The sequence below is a fragment of the Dunckerocampus dactyliophorus genome, chromosome 5, assembly GCF_027744805.1.
Source record: "Dunckerocampus dactyliophorus isolate RoL2022-P2 chromosome 5, RoL_Ddac_1.1, whole genome shotgun sequence".
Taxonomy (NCBI): domain Eukaryota; kingdom Metazoa; phylum Chordata; class Actinopteri; order Syngnathiformes; family Syngnathidae; genus Dunckerocampus; species Dunckerocampus dactyliophorus.
The window spans coordinates 7,765,818-7,786,949 of record NC_072823.1 but is presented as its reverse complement, the minus strand read 5'-3'; the positions used below and the strand labels follow the sequence as shown (position 1 = coordinate 7,786,949).

General features: G+C 40.7%; 2 protein-coding genes across 7 annotated transcripts in view; both read left to right on the top strand.

Annotated features, from left to right (window-relative positions):
* Positions 1-1,307: 1,307 nt before the first annotated feature.
* nap1l4a (nucleosome assembly protein 1-like 4a) lies at positions 1,308-14,511 on the top strand. 4 transcript variants are annotated; one of them, XM_054777272.1, is made up of 15 exons: positions 1,308-1,363; positions 2,179-2,212; positions 2,362-2,434; positions 3,110-3,254; positions 4,013-4,099; positions 6,804-6,938; positions 7,022-7,093; positions 7,179-7,318; positions 9,585-9,730; positions 10,107-10,126; positions 10,229-10,348; positions 10,418-10,447; positions 10,787-10,864; positions 13,713-13,747; positions 14,056-14,511. In XM_054777272.1, the coding sequence occupies exons 2-14, from the start codon at positions 2,197-2,199 to the stop codon at positions 13,716-13,718; spliced, it is 1,068 nt and encodes a 355-aa protein (XP_054633247.1). In that variant the 5' UTR covers positions 1,308-1,363; positions 2,179-2,196; the 3' UTR covers positions 13,719-13,747; positions 14,056-14,511. The 4 variants fall into 4 exon arrangements, with proteins under 4 accessions (XP_054633247.1, XP_054633246.1, XP_054633244.1 ...); XM_054777271.1 differs by lacking the exon at positions 13,713-13,747 and having other exon boundaries at positions 1,308-1,360; XM_054777269.1 differs by lacking the exon at positions 13,713-13,747 and having other exon boundaries at positions 1,309-1,363.
* Positions 14,512-16,720: 2,209 nt separating this feature from the next.
* vps9d1 (VPS9 domain containing 1) overlaps positions 16,721-21,132 on the top strand; it is a 28,016-nt gene continuing 23,604 nt past the window's right edge. The window contains exon 1 of one of the 3 annotated variants that reach the window (XM_054775453.1): positions 16,721-17,166. In XM_054775453.1, coding sequence (XP_054631428.1) covers positions 17,080-17,166 — 87 coding nt within the window. In that variant the 5' untranslated portion in view covers positions 16,721-17,079. The remainder of the gene's footprint in view (positions 17,167-21,132) is intronic. The other 2 variants (XM_054775452.1, XM_054775454.1) reach the window with 2 other exon arrangements.

The window sequence follows — 21,132 nt, the reverse complement described above, 5'->3', positions numbered from 1 at the left end:
CAGCATTTCAACTTTTTCCTTTTTCATTTATTTTTATTTTATTGGTGCCCTGGCCTGCACTTTGGACACCGTTGTCCAGGAATAACTCCTAAACCAAAATTGTGGTCAGCACTTATTCAAATATGCAATATTTATATAAGTTTACTCTGAAAGTTTACTCCACTTTACAAACTGCATCTTAGCTTTTTGTTATATGTGACAAAGCAATATTGTTGGTGTTAGTAGTATTTACATTTAAATTGTTCTAATTCTTTTGCTTTTTTTTGGGGGGGGGCAATTTTTTTTGCTTAATTGTATTTTTAGAATGTGCTGTGGCCACAAATGGCCCCTGGACCACACTTTGGACACCCCTGGACTAAACATCCCTTTTAAACTGACACTTTCTGGCAAAATCCACCCATAATTCTAGTTCATATAACCTTGTGAGGGACCACATCAAATACCAGTGATGTCACATAAAGTGTTGATAGTTTCTTCAGCGTACATAAAGCAAGGCAGTTTTTGTACAGTCAGTTTTAAACATTATAAGGGTTTTCCATTGCTAGAAAAAGATTTGTCAAAGTAAACCTGAACATATATGTGGCTATTATACCTGGCTTCTATATGGATCTGGGAGCAATTACAGTGCAAATTCCAAGGTTGAGGCGACAAAATTAAGACAAAAGTGCAGCTGTGGACAGTATACTGTATATTACCTTGTACAAAACGGATAACTTGGATAGTTGGAATAATTGAAGAAACAAGTTGTCTGCAACATATGATTAATATGTGATTACAATGTCTGGTATTCTTTTTCATCAAACACTCTGAACACTAAAGTAAAACGCAAGCAACACAGATTTGGAGAAACTGTTTAAATGAATTGTTCTGTGGTTTCCTGCTGTTTTTTGTGGTATTTATGGTTTCAAAATATGTCAGTAGTTTGTTGCTGTTGATTTATTATTATTTTAACGCGGTACGTCATGACCAATTTTGAACTGAGCAAGTGAGTTATTACATAGGTGATTCTTTACCTTTTATCTACATTTTGTTCCTGTCTGACGTGATTAGATTTGACATAATAATGACAGCTTCTGACTCCGTGGCCACACAGTATCATTGCACGCTTTAACTACGCCATCGCTATGTGGATTCTCATTCAAATAGAATTTCTTTGAATTAATACCTAACTATAATACTGTATATGTGTAATAATACAGGGTCACCTTTTGATAAAACATAATTTGTTTACGGGGCAAAAACAAATTAATATCAATCAGTAGAGGGCAGTAGTACACTGGTGTAATATCAGGTCTGAAACCCATGAAGAAGAATCGAAGACGCGTGAGGGCAGCGACTTGTGTAGATCGCCAAGCGAAAGAAGGTACGATTCCCTCTTATCGGTGGTAGGTTATCGCAACAAGCATTTTAGACCGTACTACAAGTCTCCGCACTCATTTAAAAGACCGTGGATGAACTGTCGTAAAGTTACTTTGTCGCCACTTTAATGTTTTTTTTTATTTTTATTTACCAAACTGGGCAGCTAACGGTAGTTAGCTGCTAGTAGCTTGTCTGTGTTGCTAGCTATGAGCAACAGCTGTATTTTAATCGACCAGTTTTCATCATGACAACAAAAGGGCACCGTATCGTTGTCATCTTACGATTTGCGGATGTTTATCCTGAGCGACTTTTGTGAATTGCGGTGGTTTTTTTCCAACTTGCTGGCAGCTTAGTGATTGTTGACAGCACCTTGCCTCGTACTTTGTTGTTCGTCAGCTAGCACTTTAGCAGCTGTCAAACGTGTGGCGCCGCTCATTTTGGCGTCCATTAGTGTATGCTGGCTGGACAGTCGACACTCGCTAGAAGAATGACGTATTCCAGTGTCACTGTGTGACCGTCATGGTTGGCAATCGTGCGTTTTCGTTTGAGTACATGCTAACTTTATTCGTCGTAGTTTAGCCCAGCTGACACCAGCGTGTCAATGCGTCATCGGCCTACGCTTGCTCAACACCTTCTATCCGTCACACCTGCGCTCCTTGCGTGTCCTTCTTTGTACTAACGTTGTATTGTTTTGTTATAGTTAACACCTAATGAGTCAGATACGTGGGGGTTGTTAGTGACAGTTTAAGCTTGTCTGACAGGTCCCAACTTGTTACTGTCTGTACTCATGTTACATTGATCTGTTTTTCTTAATCACAGGAAGGAGCTGCAATTGTAATGGAGGTCAATAAAGGTAAATACGACTTATCTTTCACCTCTTACCACCTTACGTCTTATATTTTTTTGTGTGTTTTGTTTTATTGATGGTATATTGTGATCCAGATGAACACGTTTGGCATTGTTTGTAATTATACTCTTTTAACTACAATGCTGGTTTAATAGGTAAAGGTGAGCCGGGGTTGCAAAATCCTGCCGGGCAGATGGACAAACCTGGTAACTTCCATACTTTGGAAAGGTCAGTAGAGATGAATGACCATATTGACCCATATAAATGACAAATCCACATTTTAAAGTCTGTTTTTTTCCAGAAAAATGTAAATAAATAAATAAATAAATAAATAAAACATGTTTTCAATATCAGTGAAGTGGAAAATAATTTTGGATGTTGTATCTGCTTGACAGTTGTTTGACTCTTATTGCTTTATTGATTACTATTATCAGGTATTTTTGTCATCGGAAAAAAAGGCTGCACAGTAAAAATGTAAGTGTAGCGGAAAAAAAGGCTGCACAGTAAAAATGTAAGTGTAGCATAAAGTAGGGATGTGATTGGGCAGCTTTGGTGACCTATTACATATTACTCAAATATTCCAAGCTCTGCCACATGGGTGTATAGAGCACATTTTCTCATTCAGAAAAAAAGAAAAGAAAATATGACATATCTTTTTAGACTTTTTTTTGTTGTTTTTTTTAAGGGAAAAATACTGTCTCATATTTGGGCAAAATGGTATTTGCATCTAGATTATACAGTATATGCGTTTGACATACTATTTCATAGATTAGTGTGGCACATACAACTGCATGGTAGTTTGACTGCTTTCCTAAAGCAATAATACTTAAAATGTCTTATTTTTGCCTTTTAAATATTGAGATCTATGCACAAACAACAATAAATGTTTATCCTCTGCTATAGCATGCTTCCCAAAGCAGTGAAGAGGCGAGTGCATGCCTTGAAAAGGCTTCAGGTGCAGTATGCCAACATTGAAGCCAAATTTTACGAGGAGGTCCATGAACTGGAGCGTAAATATGCTGCCCTTTATCTGCCACTTTATGACAAGGTACTCATCATGTGTTTGTGATGGAATGCTGTTTTTTTTCTTTACATTACAACATTTTTGTTGTATATGCTATGTTGATGCACTGTGCTTGATACCTCTTTGGTCCAGCCTGACATCAATGAGGCTTCATCCCTGGTGCTACATTGAATAGAACTACAACAAGTAGCCATTGTCTCTGTCAAGGCTATTTCAGAGCCAGTGACTAGGGCTTTGTTCACACTGCAGGGTATGATGCCCAATTCAGATTTTTATTGAAAATCAGGTTTTTATTATATGTTCATTCTCAAAATAATGCAACTTGTCAATATGAACTCAGAAGTGACGCACATGCACAAAAGCATGACTTTACACGCAATGCCGTGTGTTTACGGAAATAAACATTGCAAATTAATTTTCGGATAAACAGTAACTTCTGCTTACATCAGTGAATGCATTCATTCAAGTCTTGTAAGCGCAGCAAAACATGCCTTTCGATGACTGATAGGTCGGATATATGCGACTTTACCGTTCAGACTGCAGTACCTTGGATACATATATTCATATCTACATAAGAATGAGGCCTGAGTCACACTTGGAAAAAATGAGAATTGTATTCTTCACACTGACATGGAAAAGGTCACACATGAGCAAAAAAATTGGAATTGACCTGCAGTGTGAGCGAAGCCCCAGTTTCTCTAAAGAGATGTTAAAAAAAATGTTTCAACCTATCCCTGGTCATATTTAGTACAGTCAAAAATTGTCACTATTGATGTTCACAGCGACAAGATTTTGTCACTGGCAAAGTGGAACCCACAGATGAGGAGTGTGCTTGGCGCAGTGACAAAGATGAGGAGGAAGAGCTTTCTGTAAGTAAAACTGTACGAGTCAAGTTAGTCTACTAATGTCTATGTCACCAGTTTTCTTTTAAGGAGAATGTATTTTTATTCACCCACAAAGATCACCTAATGGATTTTTGAAATGTGCAAAAAACTAGATGTGAATCGTTCAAAATGAAATGTCCATCTTGGGTCCTTGGCGACTTTTGTCCGCCCTCTTCCTACTTGCGTTACACACATGCATTGATATGTTTGTTGTCCTCTAATGATTTTGATGTGGCCAGGTTTAGCTACTAACATAACCACACAATGACTTCAAAATGGCTGTCGCTTCTCTGAGACTCCTTATGTGTATGTGTGCGCTCGATGTACATGCACATGACTGCATGTGCATATGCATCCTTTACACTGTACTCTTTACTTGCGTATCTTGCTTGCTTGCTGCTGTAACAAGTAAATTTCCCCGCTGTGGGATACATAAAGTACATACATACATACATACATACATACATACATGAAAACAACACACTGGGGAGTAAAAGTCATGAACAGCAATTTCAATTCAATTTAAGTTCAACTTCAAATTGTGACACATATAGGGGTCATTCTCCTGAAAGAGGTACAAAAAGCATGACATGGCCAGCAAACATAACTTATTTTCTAACCAGTATGCATATTTAAATAAAGTATCACTTGTTCTGTTTGTTTATGATGAAAAATTTGAAAGAAATCTCATTTTAGTATATTAAATGGCAGCAGGCACTGTTTACTGAAATCTCAGTTGTAGTGTTTCCATAAAATGCTGAAGTATAAACCTGAATCGTAATGCCTATCACGGACATTACACCATATTTCTGATTTTGAATCAGTCTAAATTGTTGACCAAAAGCAGGAGAATTAACCTAGAAATACGAAGTTCACATTGTGTGTCAGTGCAGACATACACTTCCTCCATTCACTTTCAACAACAGTGCGGAGTACGCTGTTTTATGTTTAAGGAGGTGTACCGTTTTGTCAGAGTTGGGTCCAAGCACATGTTTTGGATGCAGCAAAATGCATTTGGTGGTGCACAATGAGGTGTTATACTTGGGGATTCACAGCAACTCAAACGTAAGTTCCACAGTTTTGTATTAATCACCTTGGTGACAATATGTTCATGTCACTAAATGGCGATGCGCAAATGCGCTGAAATTGACATGTTTTTCCACAACAGGCACGAAGAAAGTATTAAACATTGTTTCCCCCGTTTATTCAATATATTCGCAGTATACTTTGACATGGCTATAGCTTCAAATCACTGTAGTCTGCATGTCAATGGCCCTCAAAGTAATTGCACCGTTGCTGGTACCCCTTTCAGGCAAATCACCCGTAGACAAATATTTGTACAGTCTCTTCTTTTAAACCGATATTGGTAAAATATGCTAGCCGGTGGTGTTTTTATTTTTGGTTTTGGGGGCGGGGGAGTACTTTACAGCAGAAGAGGGACAGAAACTGTAAGACATACCTTGTTACCCAACCTATAAAACACCTGTGTGACGTCCATATAACATTGGACCCACTGGAATGCGTGTTTTAGTAATTGTCCCATTTTCACATTCTTACTTTCTCCACATATTCTTTAGTATGGCTCACTGTTCCACCATAATTTTGTTTTTATTTGTTGTTCATTTTGTACTAATGTTTGAGATCCAAGAACGGGCCTGTTGCACAAAACTAGAAAAGGGATTAACCTGGGATATCTTAATTTAACTTGGCTCAATTTATCTGTGATCCGGTTGCACGAAAGTAGGATAGTGGAAAATCAGTTATGACATAATTTATCATGGAGATTTAGTCTGTGGAGGGAGCCTGATCCAGACCACGCTATGGTCGAGGATCTATTTCTGATCCCTTGTCTGAGTCAGCAGTCACCATAAACAGAAACTAAGTTATTCCACTGCCCACAACACATTATCACATTTTGCTACATCCACTGCCATTATTTAAACATGAACATTCATTTCAACCAATGTAGATAAATGATTGTAGATGTTGCAATCATTAGATCATTTATTTAACCATTTACAGTCTCCCACGTACTATATTTAAAATACACATCCCATATAATATGCAATACAATTTCACTCACATCTGCAGGCAATTTCACTTACAGTACAATTTAAATGTATTCGTAATTGAGATGTTAATTGCCTTGGTTAATGTTGATGTGTACTACACTCAGAAAGCTTAGCTCTTGAGGGGAAACCAGAAGTATACCTTCTCTGGAAGATACGAGCAAGTAATGATGTGTGCTAATAGAGTCCGTAAATGTTGCTCTACACTGCTGTTCATGATTTGTTAACAAGCAACAAATATAAGATGAATTGTAATTGTGATGGCCTCGGTGGAGCAGTGAGTGTGTATTTGTGCACTATTTAAACAATTAAAGACCGCCTCTGCAATACTTTGCCACACTTTGTCTCTTGGTTTTATGACTTGTGGCTGTATTGCCATTTTTTTTTCTTTTTTTTTTTTAATATGCTCTTTTACCTCCTCATAAGCCTTCCTTGAAGATTCTGACGGAAAGTAAGCCGCTGTGGTTGCCATGGTGAATTGGTCACTGCGTGGTCAATAGCGGGGGTCTATTTAAGGCACTGATCAGGGAGCTCAGTCATCTACCCTGGATGTCTGAATCCTACTTTCATGCAACAGACCTCAGATTTCTCCAAACTGACAAGTTCTGGTCTTGCTGTAGGAACAAATAAAGGAAAAAATAGCAATTGATGCCCCTAAGAAGGAGGATGCCGCGCCAGTGGAAGACCCAAAAGGCATTCCGGAATTCTGGCTCACCATATTCAAGAGTGTAGATATGCTCAGCGACATGATCCAAGTACGTTTCTTCAATTACATGTTCAACCCTACACCGCATTTAACATTGGTCTGTAGACCTCACTGTTATTTATTTGTTGTCAGGAATACGACGAGCCCATCCTCAAGCACCTGAGGGATATTAAAGTCAAGTTTTCTGAACCAGAACAGCCTATGGTCAATACTGTTTTTTATTGTTTTTTTTTAAATATTAGCACAAATGAGAAGAATTAATCTAATCTTAATAAGTTTGTTCTTTCAGAGTTTCACATTAGAGTTCCACTTTGAGTCCAACGGCTACTTTAACAATGCAGTTCTCACTAAAATCTACAAGATGAAGTCCGAGCCTGACTCTTCAGATCCTTTCTCATTTGAGGGCCCAGAGATTATCGACTGTGAGGGGTAAGACAATGAACTCAACAGCAGCTTGTTTAGAATACCATTTGCATGTGGTGCATGTTGAAACAAAAGGGGCTTGTCTTCAATTCCAATTTTGTAGCTTTACCTTTTTGCAACTTTTCACTTTTTTTTTTTTTTTTTTTTTGGTCCCACAAAAAACCCAAGTATGAATGGGCATCCTAGATGGCTTAATTATTACTAGTATATCATTGATGGTGTCCTTGCACTAGGTCAGTTGCACTGTGCTTGGGACCGCTTCACGCTTACAGCCCAGAACGTTTGGTTCATGTGATTTCTCTTATAGGGCTCTATGAAAAAATCTGTTTTAATTTGTCCCAAATTTTGTTAAAATATTTTAGAATTCCATTGTTTACCTTTTACATTTATTTCCCCACTATAGAGTGTGGACCTTTTGTGTCAGTGAATAAAGTGTCTGTTAATTAACCCTCTGGGGTCCCCAAGGTTTATGCATGTCGTGCGCGTGGGCTTCTGTAAGACGTGAGCACGCGTCTAAAAACAGTTATGAATACATGTAATGGCACCAAAAAAAAAAAAACCTCCAAAGACTGCCAATACTCCATTTAGCTAAAGTGACCCGTATATTAACCAAGCTGTCACGACATTCTTATTATTGTTACTAACATTGTTACGCTCAAGAACTATGTTGCTGCTGTAGTGACACCACACCCGCTAGCTACTAGTCGGCTCGCAACTAGATTCACCACACATGGCTCACAGTGCGTCAGTGCCGCGCTGACAATGCATCAGGCCACTACCGAAAGCGAACGCAACATATTGGAGCTGCTGCTGAGTTTTTATTTTTGAGTTAGGAAAAGTTAACGCAAGGTGTAGCGTTCATTTCTGTTGCTATGTGAAATCAATGCGCCCAGGAAGGACGTTCCGGTAATGCTTAAAATGACCAAAGTATGGCAAAATGCTGCAAGTATTACATTATCCTAAATGTGCCTGTCACAGCATGTATATAAAACGATAAAATGTTTTTTGGAGGTGTTTTTTAATAGCTAGCTTTGTCGGCGGTATAGGTGCATCCCATTACATTAATGAGCTGCGTCTCTTATCTGTTTTTATATCTTTAAAACCCACAGAAAAGAGAGACGTGGATTCACGTCTCTCATAAGGATTATGGACTTTTTTGTCTCTCATAAGGATTATGGACTTTTTTTTTTTTAAGTGCAGTTTTTCTTGCATCCCTGCCCCCACCAGAACCCAACAGTGTCACAAAATCCTGTACGAAACACCTACAATGTGAAAACTGTCCAGCCTCATTCTAAACAGCAAATATGACAAATTATAACTGCCTGTTTTACTATGCATATGACAATAAAACTCTTGAATCTTGAAATAGGACTATTTTTCAACAAAATGAAATCCTGAAATTAGAAAATGCTTGTTTCTATTGTCTAATTACAATGCGGTAAAAAATGGTGCTTATAATGGAAGTCAATAGGGGTTTTTCAGTAATAATAGTAGCAGTAGTACTAGCAGTGTACAATACTGACAAGTTGTATTTTTTGAGGAACAAAAGCAACATGTCCACGTGGCTAGTGTTTTTTTTGTTTGTTTTGTTTTGTTTTTTTGGGGGGGGGGGGGGGGGGGCAGCACATGGTAGAAATATAATTAAAGTAAAAAAAAACTCCAGAGAAAAAGCTTTAATATTGACACTGCTAACAAATAATAACACAAAGCCCTGTAATACTGTACTGTATATCAAAGTGGCCTCCTCATCCTTTGACTTTTCAGTATGTGGCCCTCTGTGGAAAAAGTTGGGACACCCCTGGACTAAACGGTCCAGACCTCGAAAGGAAGAAATAGTCGCAGATGCAATTCCACTCATTTTATTAATAAGTGGTAAAACACTACATGGTGTAAACATGCGCTTACTAGAATGCTCTGCTAAACAAAGCTAACCCAGCCAGTTTCCACTCATGCCCTGTGATGAAGGCATGACCATGAGGGCATTGCCTCAGTGTGAGCACAGGCCAGAAGGGGCCAAGAGAGGGGAAAAGTGCACGGTATGCATCTGAGTACACCCAGACAAGTTGTGGTATTTGCAGCAGTGGAGGCATACTCAATTTCACTACTTGGCAGCAACCAGTAGAGGGCACAATTAACATAGGCTCAACTGTTGCTAACAAAGGAAGTGAAGTTTGGTGTGAGACCATGTACCACCGTTGACCAACAGGAAAACAGTTGTGCCAAGTATGCAACCCTATAACCGATGATGATCTCTTTTTCCTGATCTCCCTAGATGTCAGATAGATTGGCTCAGGGGGAAAGATGTGACAGTAAAAATTATAAAGAAGAAACAGAAGCACAAAGGCCGTGGTACCGTCCGTACAGTCACAAAGCAGGTTCCCAACGATTCCTTTTTCAACTTCTTCAACCCTGTCAAAGGTGAGTGCAGAGAAGATGTAGATGTATATTTATCACATGTATTCATTATGGCCCAAGCACTGAGCGATAGCAATACATATGACCTTTTGAAACTGCTGTTTATTTAGGGTCTGAGCACCAAGAACCAGCCTGTGCAAGGGTCTCAAGTAGATCAGCTTTATAAAGTAGAATAACAAAAATAAATATTTAATGTATTATGGTACTAATGATGTATTACTAGGATATTATATGTACTGTATTTATATTATTTATACTGTATTTAGGGTATATTTTACTTCTAAGTTGGACATATCATCCACGATCCATTTTGTCCAGTTCTCAGCTGTGCATAACGAGTCTTTTGTTGAGCTACTTTTGACGTTGTTTTCCTTTACAGCTTCACCCGATGGTGAACTGGTGAGTTAATGTGCTTCATTTTTATGAAACCCATGAATAGTTGTATTGTCTTGGCGCTCAGACTGGTAGCTACCAGGCTTTAATGGCTTTTCTGTTTTCCAGGACGAAGACTCGGAGTTCACCCTAACCACGGACTTTGAAATTGGCCATTTCTTTCGCGAGAGAATAATTCCCAGAGCAGTGCTGTATTTCACTGGAGAGGCACTAGAAGACGACGAGAGTGTGAGTGAGCGCGTCAAGATGTGATGCGTGTGACGCGTTGTCATCATATTGCTTTCTTTCTTCACACAGTTTGATGAAGAACTTGAAGAAGGCGAAGAGGTTGGTCCTTTTATTTCCAACGTTAACTCACAGGCTATGACGTTGTATTCATTTAACTGTTTATTATATGGCTGGCAATTCTCATGTGTGGTGTAAAATAGTCGGCATGTTAAACACGGTTTGACATTGGACTCTGACATAGCTTTTTGACACCATTTGGCAGTATGTTTGGCATTACATCAGATTTTTTGTCAGCCATTCTAATTTTGTGATTCTTCTTAAGTCCTCACTATATTGTGCAGGCACACCTTTGTAAATCATGGTCATGCTTTTGTTTTCGGACACAGTGTTGAAGCACAATTCAACTTATTACTGACTAACATTTATTTTGTGTGTCAGGAGCATGATGATGAAGGCGACGACGACGACGACGACGATGATGACGACTACGACGACGAGGGAAATTTTGACCCGAGGGTCTGTATCATTATTATTATTATTATTATCGTGTAGTGCTGCCTCACTTATATTTCACATGAAATTTCTACATATGAAAATACATATGAATGCCTGCTGTCTTAAAAATGGTTTTAACAAGTGTGTGAAAGCACATGAGCTCGGCTTATCGAAGAGCCAGGTAGCAGGCATCACGTTTGGAGATACTTCGCATTTGATGCAGATGAATGCAGTGCAATTATAAATTTACAAAATGCCGAGTATTCATGCCTAAGGAGGAAACGCTACGAACCTGGCGAAACACCTAAAAGAGTCGCCCCGACTTGTTTTAAAGAATTCAAGTTGAGTAAATTAGCGTTTACTATCAGGGTCACATTATACAGGTGTTATTTGGGCTGGAGAGCCAGCTTACTATAAGGCTTGTAATACTTGCTTGCTCCCTAACGTGAAAAGAGATGGTTAAAGTTCTCAGCAAAAAATGTTTTGGGAAAAAAAACACTTTAAAATAGTATTTACACTGTTCCTTCGCTACATCACAGTTCACCTTTAACGGATGCGCTGTTTTTGCTGATTTTTTTTTTAACACCATATGAACTCGTATTGTGTTCTGCGTCCTTGTGGTGTATTACAGCGATCTATCGGTGCTCTGTTGTATGTGTCTGTTATTGTATTTACTACTGCAACCAGTAGAGGGTGTTGTATACTCATGTTGAAGACGTGTGCAGCTGCACTTGTCTCAGTTTGTGTTTACATGCCTGTACGAGCATATTAGGAACCCACAGTAGACAATAGCCGGGTATATATAGAGCCACAAAAGTCCATTTTGGCTCAGGGAGAACCCGCCCATTGCGTCCTTGATGGCTGTAGACCATTGTCAAGCAATCTTCGCGTGGTTTCCTGCTGTGGTCAGTAGTCACGAGCAAACTAGCTTACTGTGTGAGCTGCTTGCCAACCGCCAATAAACAATAGAAGAAGCTAAGCTGCTCAATGAATCTTCGGTTCAAGGAGTAGGAGGAGGACGACGGCGGCAGGAGCAATATGTTTTAACAAAGATTCAAAAACGCTACAGCCGTACGGCGCCATGATGAGGCACGGTCAGAGAGAGTCAATATCTTGTGTCCAATCTACTAGATTGATCATAAAAATTAAAACAAAATTTGAACTTTGACAGTGTGACAACAACAAGAGAGAAATGTGAGAAAATGTTCATGCCAGTCTGAGAAAAGTGCATGGTGAGCGGTTTTACAGCCTTAAAACGTATACAGTAATTGCAAACAAAGTTGGCTAGTTCGCGGATTTCACTTATTGCGGGCTATTTTGGGAACCTATCCCCCGTGATAAACGAGGGAACACTACTTAATAAAACGATTTTGTTATACTGCTGTCATGCCCCGTTGTGATCATCACTGTCACCTGCCTGTCCGTTGTTGTGTATGTACTGTGGAACACACAGCACGCAGTGATTTTAAACCACCTTTTTATCATTTTATGTACGTGCTGTGGCCAGGTAACATTATTTTGCTGTTCTTTGGTCATTTTAAGCATTACCGGAACTACCTTCCAGGACGCATTGATTTCACATCGACAACATAGAAACGAACACTACACGCCAGTAAAATAGTTCTAAAGTGTAGCCATGTTAAGAAGAAGAATAACGCTGTAGCTTGGTTATATGCAGTTCACATTATGTAAATTGAGCATTGTTGGTTTTTTGGAGGTTTTTCAGAACACATTATAGGTGGAATATTTGCATCCCATTACGTGCATTCGTGACTGCCTCTTTACGTTTTTATATACGCACAGAAAAGATGTGTGTTCATGTGTCACATTGTGGATGATGGGCAAAATTCCCCCCCAAAAAAGTGCAGTTTTCCTCTTAATGCACATACTGTATCTGAAGATACAGTATATGCGCTTATGTATTAACCAGCATGGACTTTTTTAATCTGGAGATACTGTACTTCAATATCTTTGAATTCTCTCACTCTAAATAGTCATTTCTACTAAATTAGAACTTCTAGAACTTGCCAGTCATCCAATGGGATTGTTCCGATGTCATATGTGCATTGTATTAAGGGATTTCTTTGCTCCAATTATTCTCATATCCATCTCTTCTTATCTCTTCCAATCAAATTGATTAGCAGATGGCCACTCACACTGAACTGATTCTGATCAAGTGTTTCTCTTGTTAGTGTCTCCTTTCCTTGCCTCAATTGCCAAAGTGCCTATAACTGTAGTTGTGAGTTGGCTCTAGTATTAGAGACCTCAGTTCATTTTGATTTGTGGTACTTGTCATTGTCTTCAAGCACTTAATTTCTAAAAGCATGACAGTAAGGCTATGTTCACACTGCAGGTCAGTTCTGTTTTTTAATTTTCTTTTGCTCATACCTGTATGTGATTTTTTTTTTTTCTTCCCCTCCATGTCTGTGTGAACAGTACAATTCTGATTTTATTTATTTTTTTTTTTCAAATGCGACTCAGGCCTCATTCTTATGTAGACATAAATCCGATATGTATTCTATCTGCCGCAGTCTGAATGGTCAGGTAACATGTCTGACCTATACGTTCTCCAAAGGTGTGGGTTACTATGCACACACTATAGCAGTCTTTACTTTCATAAACACACGGGAATGCGTGTGACGTTGTGTGTTTGCACATGCACGTCACTTCTCGGAAGCTCTGCGTTCATATAAAGTCTTTTTTTTTTTTTTTTTGGGTGTCAACTTGTTACTGTGAACAACTACAAATAAAAATCTGATTTTAACAAAATATCTGAATTGAGCATTATAAACTACAGTGTGAACATAGCCTAAGTTCTTAATTGTCAGTGATTTCTTAAAACGTGTGCATGACGTTGTCTCTCCTACAGGCATAACCAATCATTCTCAGCCCATGCATTTTTAGGTAAGGGAGAACTCAGGATGGCCACCCCCATACTACGTTCGAAGTCCCTTCTTTACTGCCTTGATGATTCTGCCCCTCGCTCTGTCTTTCTTGGGCTTACACTTGGCTTCTCTTTGTAGTCCAAGATGTTTCGGTGATCCTCAACTCACATCCTGGGTTTCCCTTCTCTGACTGTCGTCCTAACTTTGCCTGCCTGTCTACGCTGCACCAAACTAGCTGCTTATCACTCTCAGCAGTCACCCAGTTCCCCCTGAGCTGCCTGCTTGTCCTCCTGTATGATTGTTCTTTCTACCCCTTCTCACATACAGAAAGGACAACCCATGCCTGCCGAATGCAAGCAGCAGTAACCACGGTGACCAGTGGACGTGGAGACCTGCTGTCCATCAATTCAGCCAATCAGTTCTCCTCCCTCTCTTCTACAAACTCTCATTTGAACGCAATAGGATACAAACCAAACTGCGTTTTCACTACGTGCATGATTTTTTTTTTTCTTTTTTTTCCCCCTCCTGTCTCGCACCCTCGTTGCCCCTCCTTGAAGCTCCAAGTAGAGGCGACCAGGCTGGTGCCTTGCACACACACAATGGTGACTATCATTTGGTAAGCTGGAGTTGGTGCATTACTGTCAAGAACCTTGGCACATAAGAATAACAGAATCCAAACTTTAGTTGTCATAGAAATTAATGTTACTCAGGGTTTTTTTTAACATCACAAGAATTGTTAGTTTACCAGGAGTCATGGCCCAGCTACATTTTTTTTTTTTTAGCTCTCCTCTTACTAGAGGAATAAAATACCTGCCATAATCTGGTTCTGAAGTGTTAAATGTGGAGGGGTCGTCTTAGACACTTTGTGCATCCTAATGCAGTCACATGGCGCTTGAACAAGTATTTAACAAGCACTTGAATGGACAAAAAGGTTACTCTAGAGCTCTTTCAGCGTCTGTCAAGTCTATATTGGATATTTGCTGCATTAATGATTAATGTAAACTTGTCCGACCATTGACCTAGTAGTGGTGATGACAGCATGCAGGTTGTTTGAATCTTTAAGAAGCCAAATTGAATGTTCTTGGATTGGTTGCCAATATTCGTGCACATATTGTAATCAACATTTGAAGTTCAAACATTTTTTGTCTTATGCCAATGTATTTTGTACCACCCTTTTTAGATTTAGTGCTCGGGTTGTGTGCCACAGGTCAGCAAAGCCGTATACTAATTGACCCACCTTCTCGCTCACTGTCAATTGTACTTCTACTTTCTGGGTGCAAGGATCTGAGCCCTGTGTCCTCAAATGTATCACATGGGGGCCTGTGCTAGCAATAGCCTTAACTGGTTGGTCTTCACAATTTAACTTGGGTAAGAATTGTCTTGAGTTTGTACAGACTATTAAAGTTGTGCACCATTGAAAAGTGTGTTTGTGTGAAGTGACTGAGGTACAACGCTGTGTTTTAGAATAGTCACACCATTCCCTGCATAGATCTGAAGTTTTTTTTTTTAGTAAAAGGTGTAAAGATGAGCTCATAATGCCAAAATAGTGCATTTAGAGACTCAAATGACATTCTATTTTTGTGGAGACAAAGCTTCCTGTTGCTTTGGAGTCTTTTAATGGTATTTGAGCAGGGGGATATACTGCAAAGTGATTTTAGTGGGTTAGAAAAAGTCTGGCTTTACGTGTACAACGAATGTGGCTCTCGTTTAAAGCAGTTTTATCACCGTGTTAACTTAAGATAAACTCATAATCTATGTCCACATTTTCATCTTAAAATCGGCTATGAAAGCGCCACAGTTTGAGAACCTGGTGGCCGCGTGAGCAGCACTACGACAGGAGTGGCTACGTTGAGGTCGCACTGATCCGCTAGCATTCCCAAGAGATTTTCAGACGGCGTAGTAAAACAGATTTGCGCACTTTTTGAGCTGAGCATCAGGAAAAAAATGCAATATGAAATATTAGGCCAATGATAGCATGTCACAGCAATTATTGCATGTGTACTCGGACAATATTTGCTGGAGGAATAAGCTGATGCATCACTCAGCTGCAACAAAACACATCTTAATTTTAACAAAAATTGTTATAAAAATGTCTCCGTGTACAGTGTGACTTAGGAGATAATTTTGGTATATGTTCCGACATATTAAAACTCGACTTGAACAGAATGAACAGAACGCATTCATAACAAGGACCACCGTAGTACCGTATGTTTTTTCACTGGGTTTGCAATATAGCATGCTGATATGAAAGAGCGTGGACCACAGTCTTCCTCACTTAACAGGCAAGACGACTTCAATTTGCAGCTCCGCCAAGCGTCATGCCATGCCACGAGAATGTCAGGAATTCCGGTGGCCTGCAGATAGAGTGTGTCCTGACGTCCTATGAGAGACCTTTGTGATGCATGACGTGAGATAATAGCTGAGTGCGCTCGAGGTTTTTGAAGGAGGAGGATGGCGGTATCCTAGCAACCCAGGTTTGGTGATAGAACGCATGCGCTTTCTTATCCCGTCACCTGTTCACTTCTCAGCTGTGTGAGTTCACACTTAAGGCAAGCTAAAGTGACAGGGTGAGAAAACGACATATCTGGGTCAGATCAAGATTACAGTACAGCAAACCTCTCAAAATATATAATAACCACCAAGCTATTGAACAATGCGGCTTTGTAAGGAGAGCATTGGGGAGGTTTTTTGTGCATTAGTAATGGCCACCAGTGTTCCATCCTGTTCATTCCAGTTCCCTAAAAGCACAGTGGAAAGTGTGGAAAAGGAGTATCCGTTGACTTAGGTTGCTTTGACTTCTTTCTTCCACCGGATGTCGCTAATGTTGCTTTCACTGCAGCGGCAAAGCTCCGAATCTGTTCCGGCACAATTTGAAGGAAAGCCTCAGCGCTTCACGAGGCTCACGCGCCCATCTTTAAATTATAATTTCGAAATCTACCACAGTGTACTAAACGGTTTGATTCCCTTAAAGCACAAACGTTGCGTATCGTCTGTCTCAAGTGCCTTTTTGCAGCCAGGTGGGGGTGCTGTTCTCCCAGTGGCAGCTTTTTTCCATCAGTGCCTTTAGTTTATTGAACGGTAAAACTGAAGCCATAGCCATACTAAACACGGTCTGTTGTGCTGTGTGATGGGAGCAGATGGTAAAATCGGCGCAGTATGATAATTTTCTTCAAAAAACGATAATTTTAAACTTCTGTTAAGATCAGTTTTCAATTCCCATCTGGCAACACTCGACACCACTGCCCTAGCCAATATGGCGGCCGAGATATACTTCCAGGTCGCTGTCAGAGCGTCGAGGAGTGACGGTCGTAGAAGGGTTGCAAATAAACATGGGAATGTAAACATCTGAAGATGGCTACAGCTGACGTGAAGCCCCTTCAGAATGCCATGAAAATGGCGAAAATAGCAATACATCTGGACGGAGGAAACAGACATAAGGTAGGCGCCATTCATGAAACGAAAGCTACTGTTTATGTAAACTAGCTGTCATGGCAAGCTGTCACTACACTATGCTATCGCGTCACAAAACTAACTACTGTTCTCATTTGTCCATCATTTCTCCTTCCAGTTGCCCGCATGTCTTCGTTTCTGTCGTTTAGGTCACCAGTTGATGTTGACTTAGAGCCGAACTGTCCAATGTTGAGGACACTTTATATTCACTTCCCTTAAAATACATTAAAAGTCGTTCAAGACAAGCTAAACACTTATCATCAATCCAAAAGTTTGTGGTATTTTTTAAGTATACAGCAGTATAAGTATAAAGTATGGTGGCTTTTTATCTGACAGCATTTAACTTAATTTCTTAGCGTCTTAATTGTAACCTTTTATACCTAAGTCTCTACAAATAGTACAGCCTCCAAAAAGTAGCCACTAAAGTTACAATTGAATATTTTCATAGCATTTCTTTATTTCCATATGCTGGTATGGACAGAAGGATGATGTCCATACCAAAATTTCTTGCGTAATGGCATGCATGACTGAACACAGCCCGTTTTTCGGTGGGCAAAAAAAAAAAGTCCTCCAAAAAATTAAGGGTTAAAATTGAAGTTAACGTCATAAACTGCGATGCAAAATGAGAATTTTCGTTTACCCTGTACACCCTGTACAGTATACACATATCATACTTTACATGCATTAAACACATTGTAAGGCCACATAGTGAAAAGGGGAAAAGGATGCAACGTTTGATATTTTGTGAAGATATGCTAAGAAGTGATATATATTTCAAGAAAAAACTGCATCTCAGCTTTGTGGTTTAGGTGAAAAAGCCTACTATCATTTCAACTGCGTTCTTTGGTCTTTTTTTCCCCTTTTTGCATTTTTTTTTAAATTTCCTATTTATTTATTTTCTTTTTAAATAATCTTTGTTAATTTTCTTTTTGTAATATTCTGACTTTATTCCCATAATATAACTTTTTTCTAACATAATTTTTTAAAAATTATGACTTTATTATCTATTATATTTTGTTTTTTTTATTTCTCATAATCTTACAACTTTGATGCTACTAAAATGACTATTTTCCCTCATAATACTACAAGTTCATTCTTGTAAATTTGTGACTTTTTTTCTCGCAAGGATGCAACTTTTGTCTTGTAATAATTTGACTTTGTTCTTGTAAAATTAAAGCTTTTTTTCCATTTCTGCTGGGGTTTTTCTTTTCAATTATGTCAACTTTACTCCTGGAAGTTTTCTTCTTGTAATTTTGACCCATATTTTGACTTTATTTTCATAACGTCATCTTTTTCTGCTACCTAATTTTCAAAAATGTAAACTTCATTTGTTGTTTTGTTTGTATCTCGTAATATTATGACTATGACGGGGGAGGACGAGGATATCGAGTCCGAATGGGCTCTATTCCATGCCTCCATTGCTGAGGCAGCCGATCGGAGCTGTGGCCGCAAGGTGGTCGGTGCCAGTCGTGGCGGCAAGCCCCGAACCCGATGGTGGACACCAGAGGTCAGGGCTGCCGTCAAGCTGAAGAAGGAGTCCTATCGAGCATGGATGGCTTGTGGGACTCCTGAAGCAGCTGACGGGTACCGGCAGGCCAAGCGGCACGCGGCTTCGGCGGTGGTCGAGGCAAAAACTCGGGTGTGGGAGGAGTTCGGTGAGGCCATGGAACACGACTTTTGGTCGGCCTCGAAGAGGTTCTGACAAACCGTCCGGCGCCTCAGAAAGGGGAAGCAGTGCCCGGTCCACACTGTTTACAGTGGTTACGGGAGCCTGCTGACCTCGACTGAGAATATAGTTGGGCGGTGGAAGGAATACTTTGAGGCCCCTCTCAATCCCACTGACATACCTTCCATGGAGGAAGCAGAGACTGAGGATACGAACGTGGACAGTTCCATCACCGTGGCTGAGGTATCTGGGGTAGTCAAAATGCTCCCCAGTGGCAAAGCTCCGGGGGTGGACGAGTTTCGCCCTGAATTCCTCAAGGCTCTGGATTTTGCGGGACTGTCTTGGCTGACATGTCTCTTCAACATTGCGTGGAAGTCGGGAACAGTACCTCTGGGGTGGTGGTCCCCCTTTTCAAGAAGGGTGACCGGAGGGTGTGTTCCAATTATAGGGGGATCACACTCCTCAGCCTCCCCGGGAAAGTCTATTCCAGGGTGCTGGAGAGAAGGGTACGGCTGTTAATCAAACCTCGGCTACAGGAGGTGCAATGTGGTTTTCGTCCCGGTCGCGGAACACTGGACCAGCTCTACACCCTTGCAAGGGTCCTGGAGGGTACTTGGGAGTTTGCCCAACCGGTCTACATGTGCTTTGTAGACCTGGAAAAGGCATTCGACCGTGTCCCTCGCGGTGTCCTGTGGGGGGTGCTCCGGGAGTATGGGATTGGTGGCGTGCTACTACGTGCCATTCAGTCCTTGTACAACCGGAGCAGGAGCGTGGTTCGCATTGCCAGTAGTAAGTCAAGCCTGTTTCCGGTGAACGTTGGCCTCCGCCAAGGCTGCCCTTTGTCACCGATTCTGTTTATAATTTTCATGGACAGAATTTCTAGGCGCAGCCAAGGTGTCGAGGGAGTCCAGTTTGGGGGCACTAGGATCTCATCTCTGCTATTTGCAGACGATGTGGTCCTGATGGCCTCATCGAGCTGTGACCTGCAGCGTTTACTGGGACGGTTTGCATCTGAGTGTGAAGCTTCTGGGATGAGACTCAGCACCTCCAAATCCGAGGCCATGGTTCTCAGTCGGAAAAGGGTGGATTGCTCCCTCCGGGTTGGGATTGAGGTCCTGCCCCAGGTGGAGGAGTTCAAGTATCTCGGGGTCTTGTTCACGAGTGAGGGAAGGTTGGAGCGTGAGGTCGATAGGCGGATCGGCGCAGCGTCTGCAGTAATGCGGTCGCTGTACCGGACCGTCGTGGTGAAGAGAGAGCTGAGCCGGAAGGCAAAGCTCTCAATTTACCGTTCGATCTATGTTCCCACCCTCACCTATGGTCATGAGCTTTGGGTCATGACCGAAAGAACGAGATCGCGGATACAAGCGGCTGAAATGAGTTTTCTTCGTAGGGTAGCGAGACTCACCCTAAGAGACAGGGTGAGGAGCTCGGTTTTCCGGGAGGAGCTCAGAGTAGAGCCGCTGCTCCTTCACATCGAGAGGAGCCAGCTGAGGTGGCTCGGGCATCTAGTCCGGACGCCTCCCTGGTGAGGTGTTTCGGGCATGCCCAGCCGGGAGAAGGCCCCGGGGAAGACCTAGGACATGCTGGAGGGATTATGTTTCACAGCTGGCCTGGGAACGCCTTGGTGTCCTCCCGGTGGAGCTGGAGGAGGTGGTCGGGGACCGGGAAGTCTGGGCTTCCCTACTGAGACTGCTGCCCCCGCGACCCGGACCCGGATAAGCGGAGGAAAATGGAATGGAATGGAATGGAATGGAATATTATGACTTTTTTTAAAATTGTTTAATATTTCAACTTTAAGCTACTAAAAAGATGTTATTTTTCCTCATAATATTATGACTTTTTCTCATTCGATTACAACTTTTTTTAAAAATATTTTATTCTTGCAAAGTTACTGATTTTGCTGTTGTTGTTTTTAATTTTTTTGTTAAATTATATTTTTAGAATGTGCTGCGGGCCAATAACAAAACAGCCGTGGGATGCAAATGGCCCGCGGGCCGCACTTTGGACACCCCTGCCCTAATCCCTAATCCTTTGTAAGATTCTGATTTGGGACATGTTTCATTTTATTTGTGGAACATGCCGCCAGCCAATAAAAAAACAAGTTACGGACGACAAACTCCCCCCGTGCAGGACTTTGGACACCACATGTTAAAGTAGTGTTCAGAATGTTTTCAGCAGATCACCACTGTACATTGTGGAAGTAGTTGAAGTAACTTTACTAATAACAAAAAATGTAACATCATCTTCAGTAATATCAATCAGTATAATAAAAAGCATATTCTACCTCA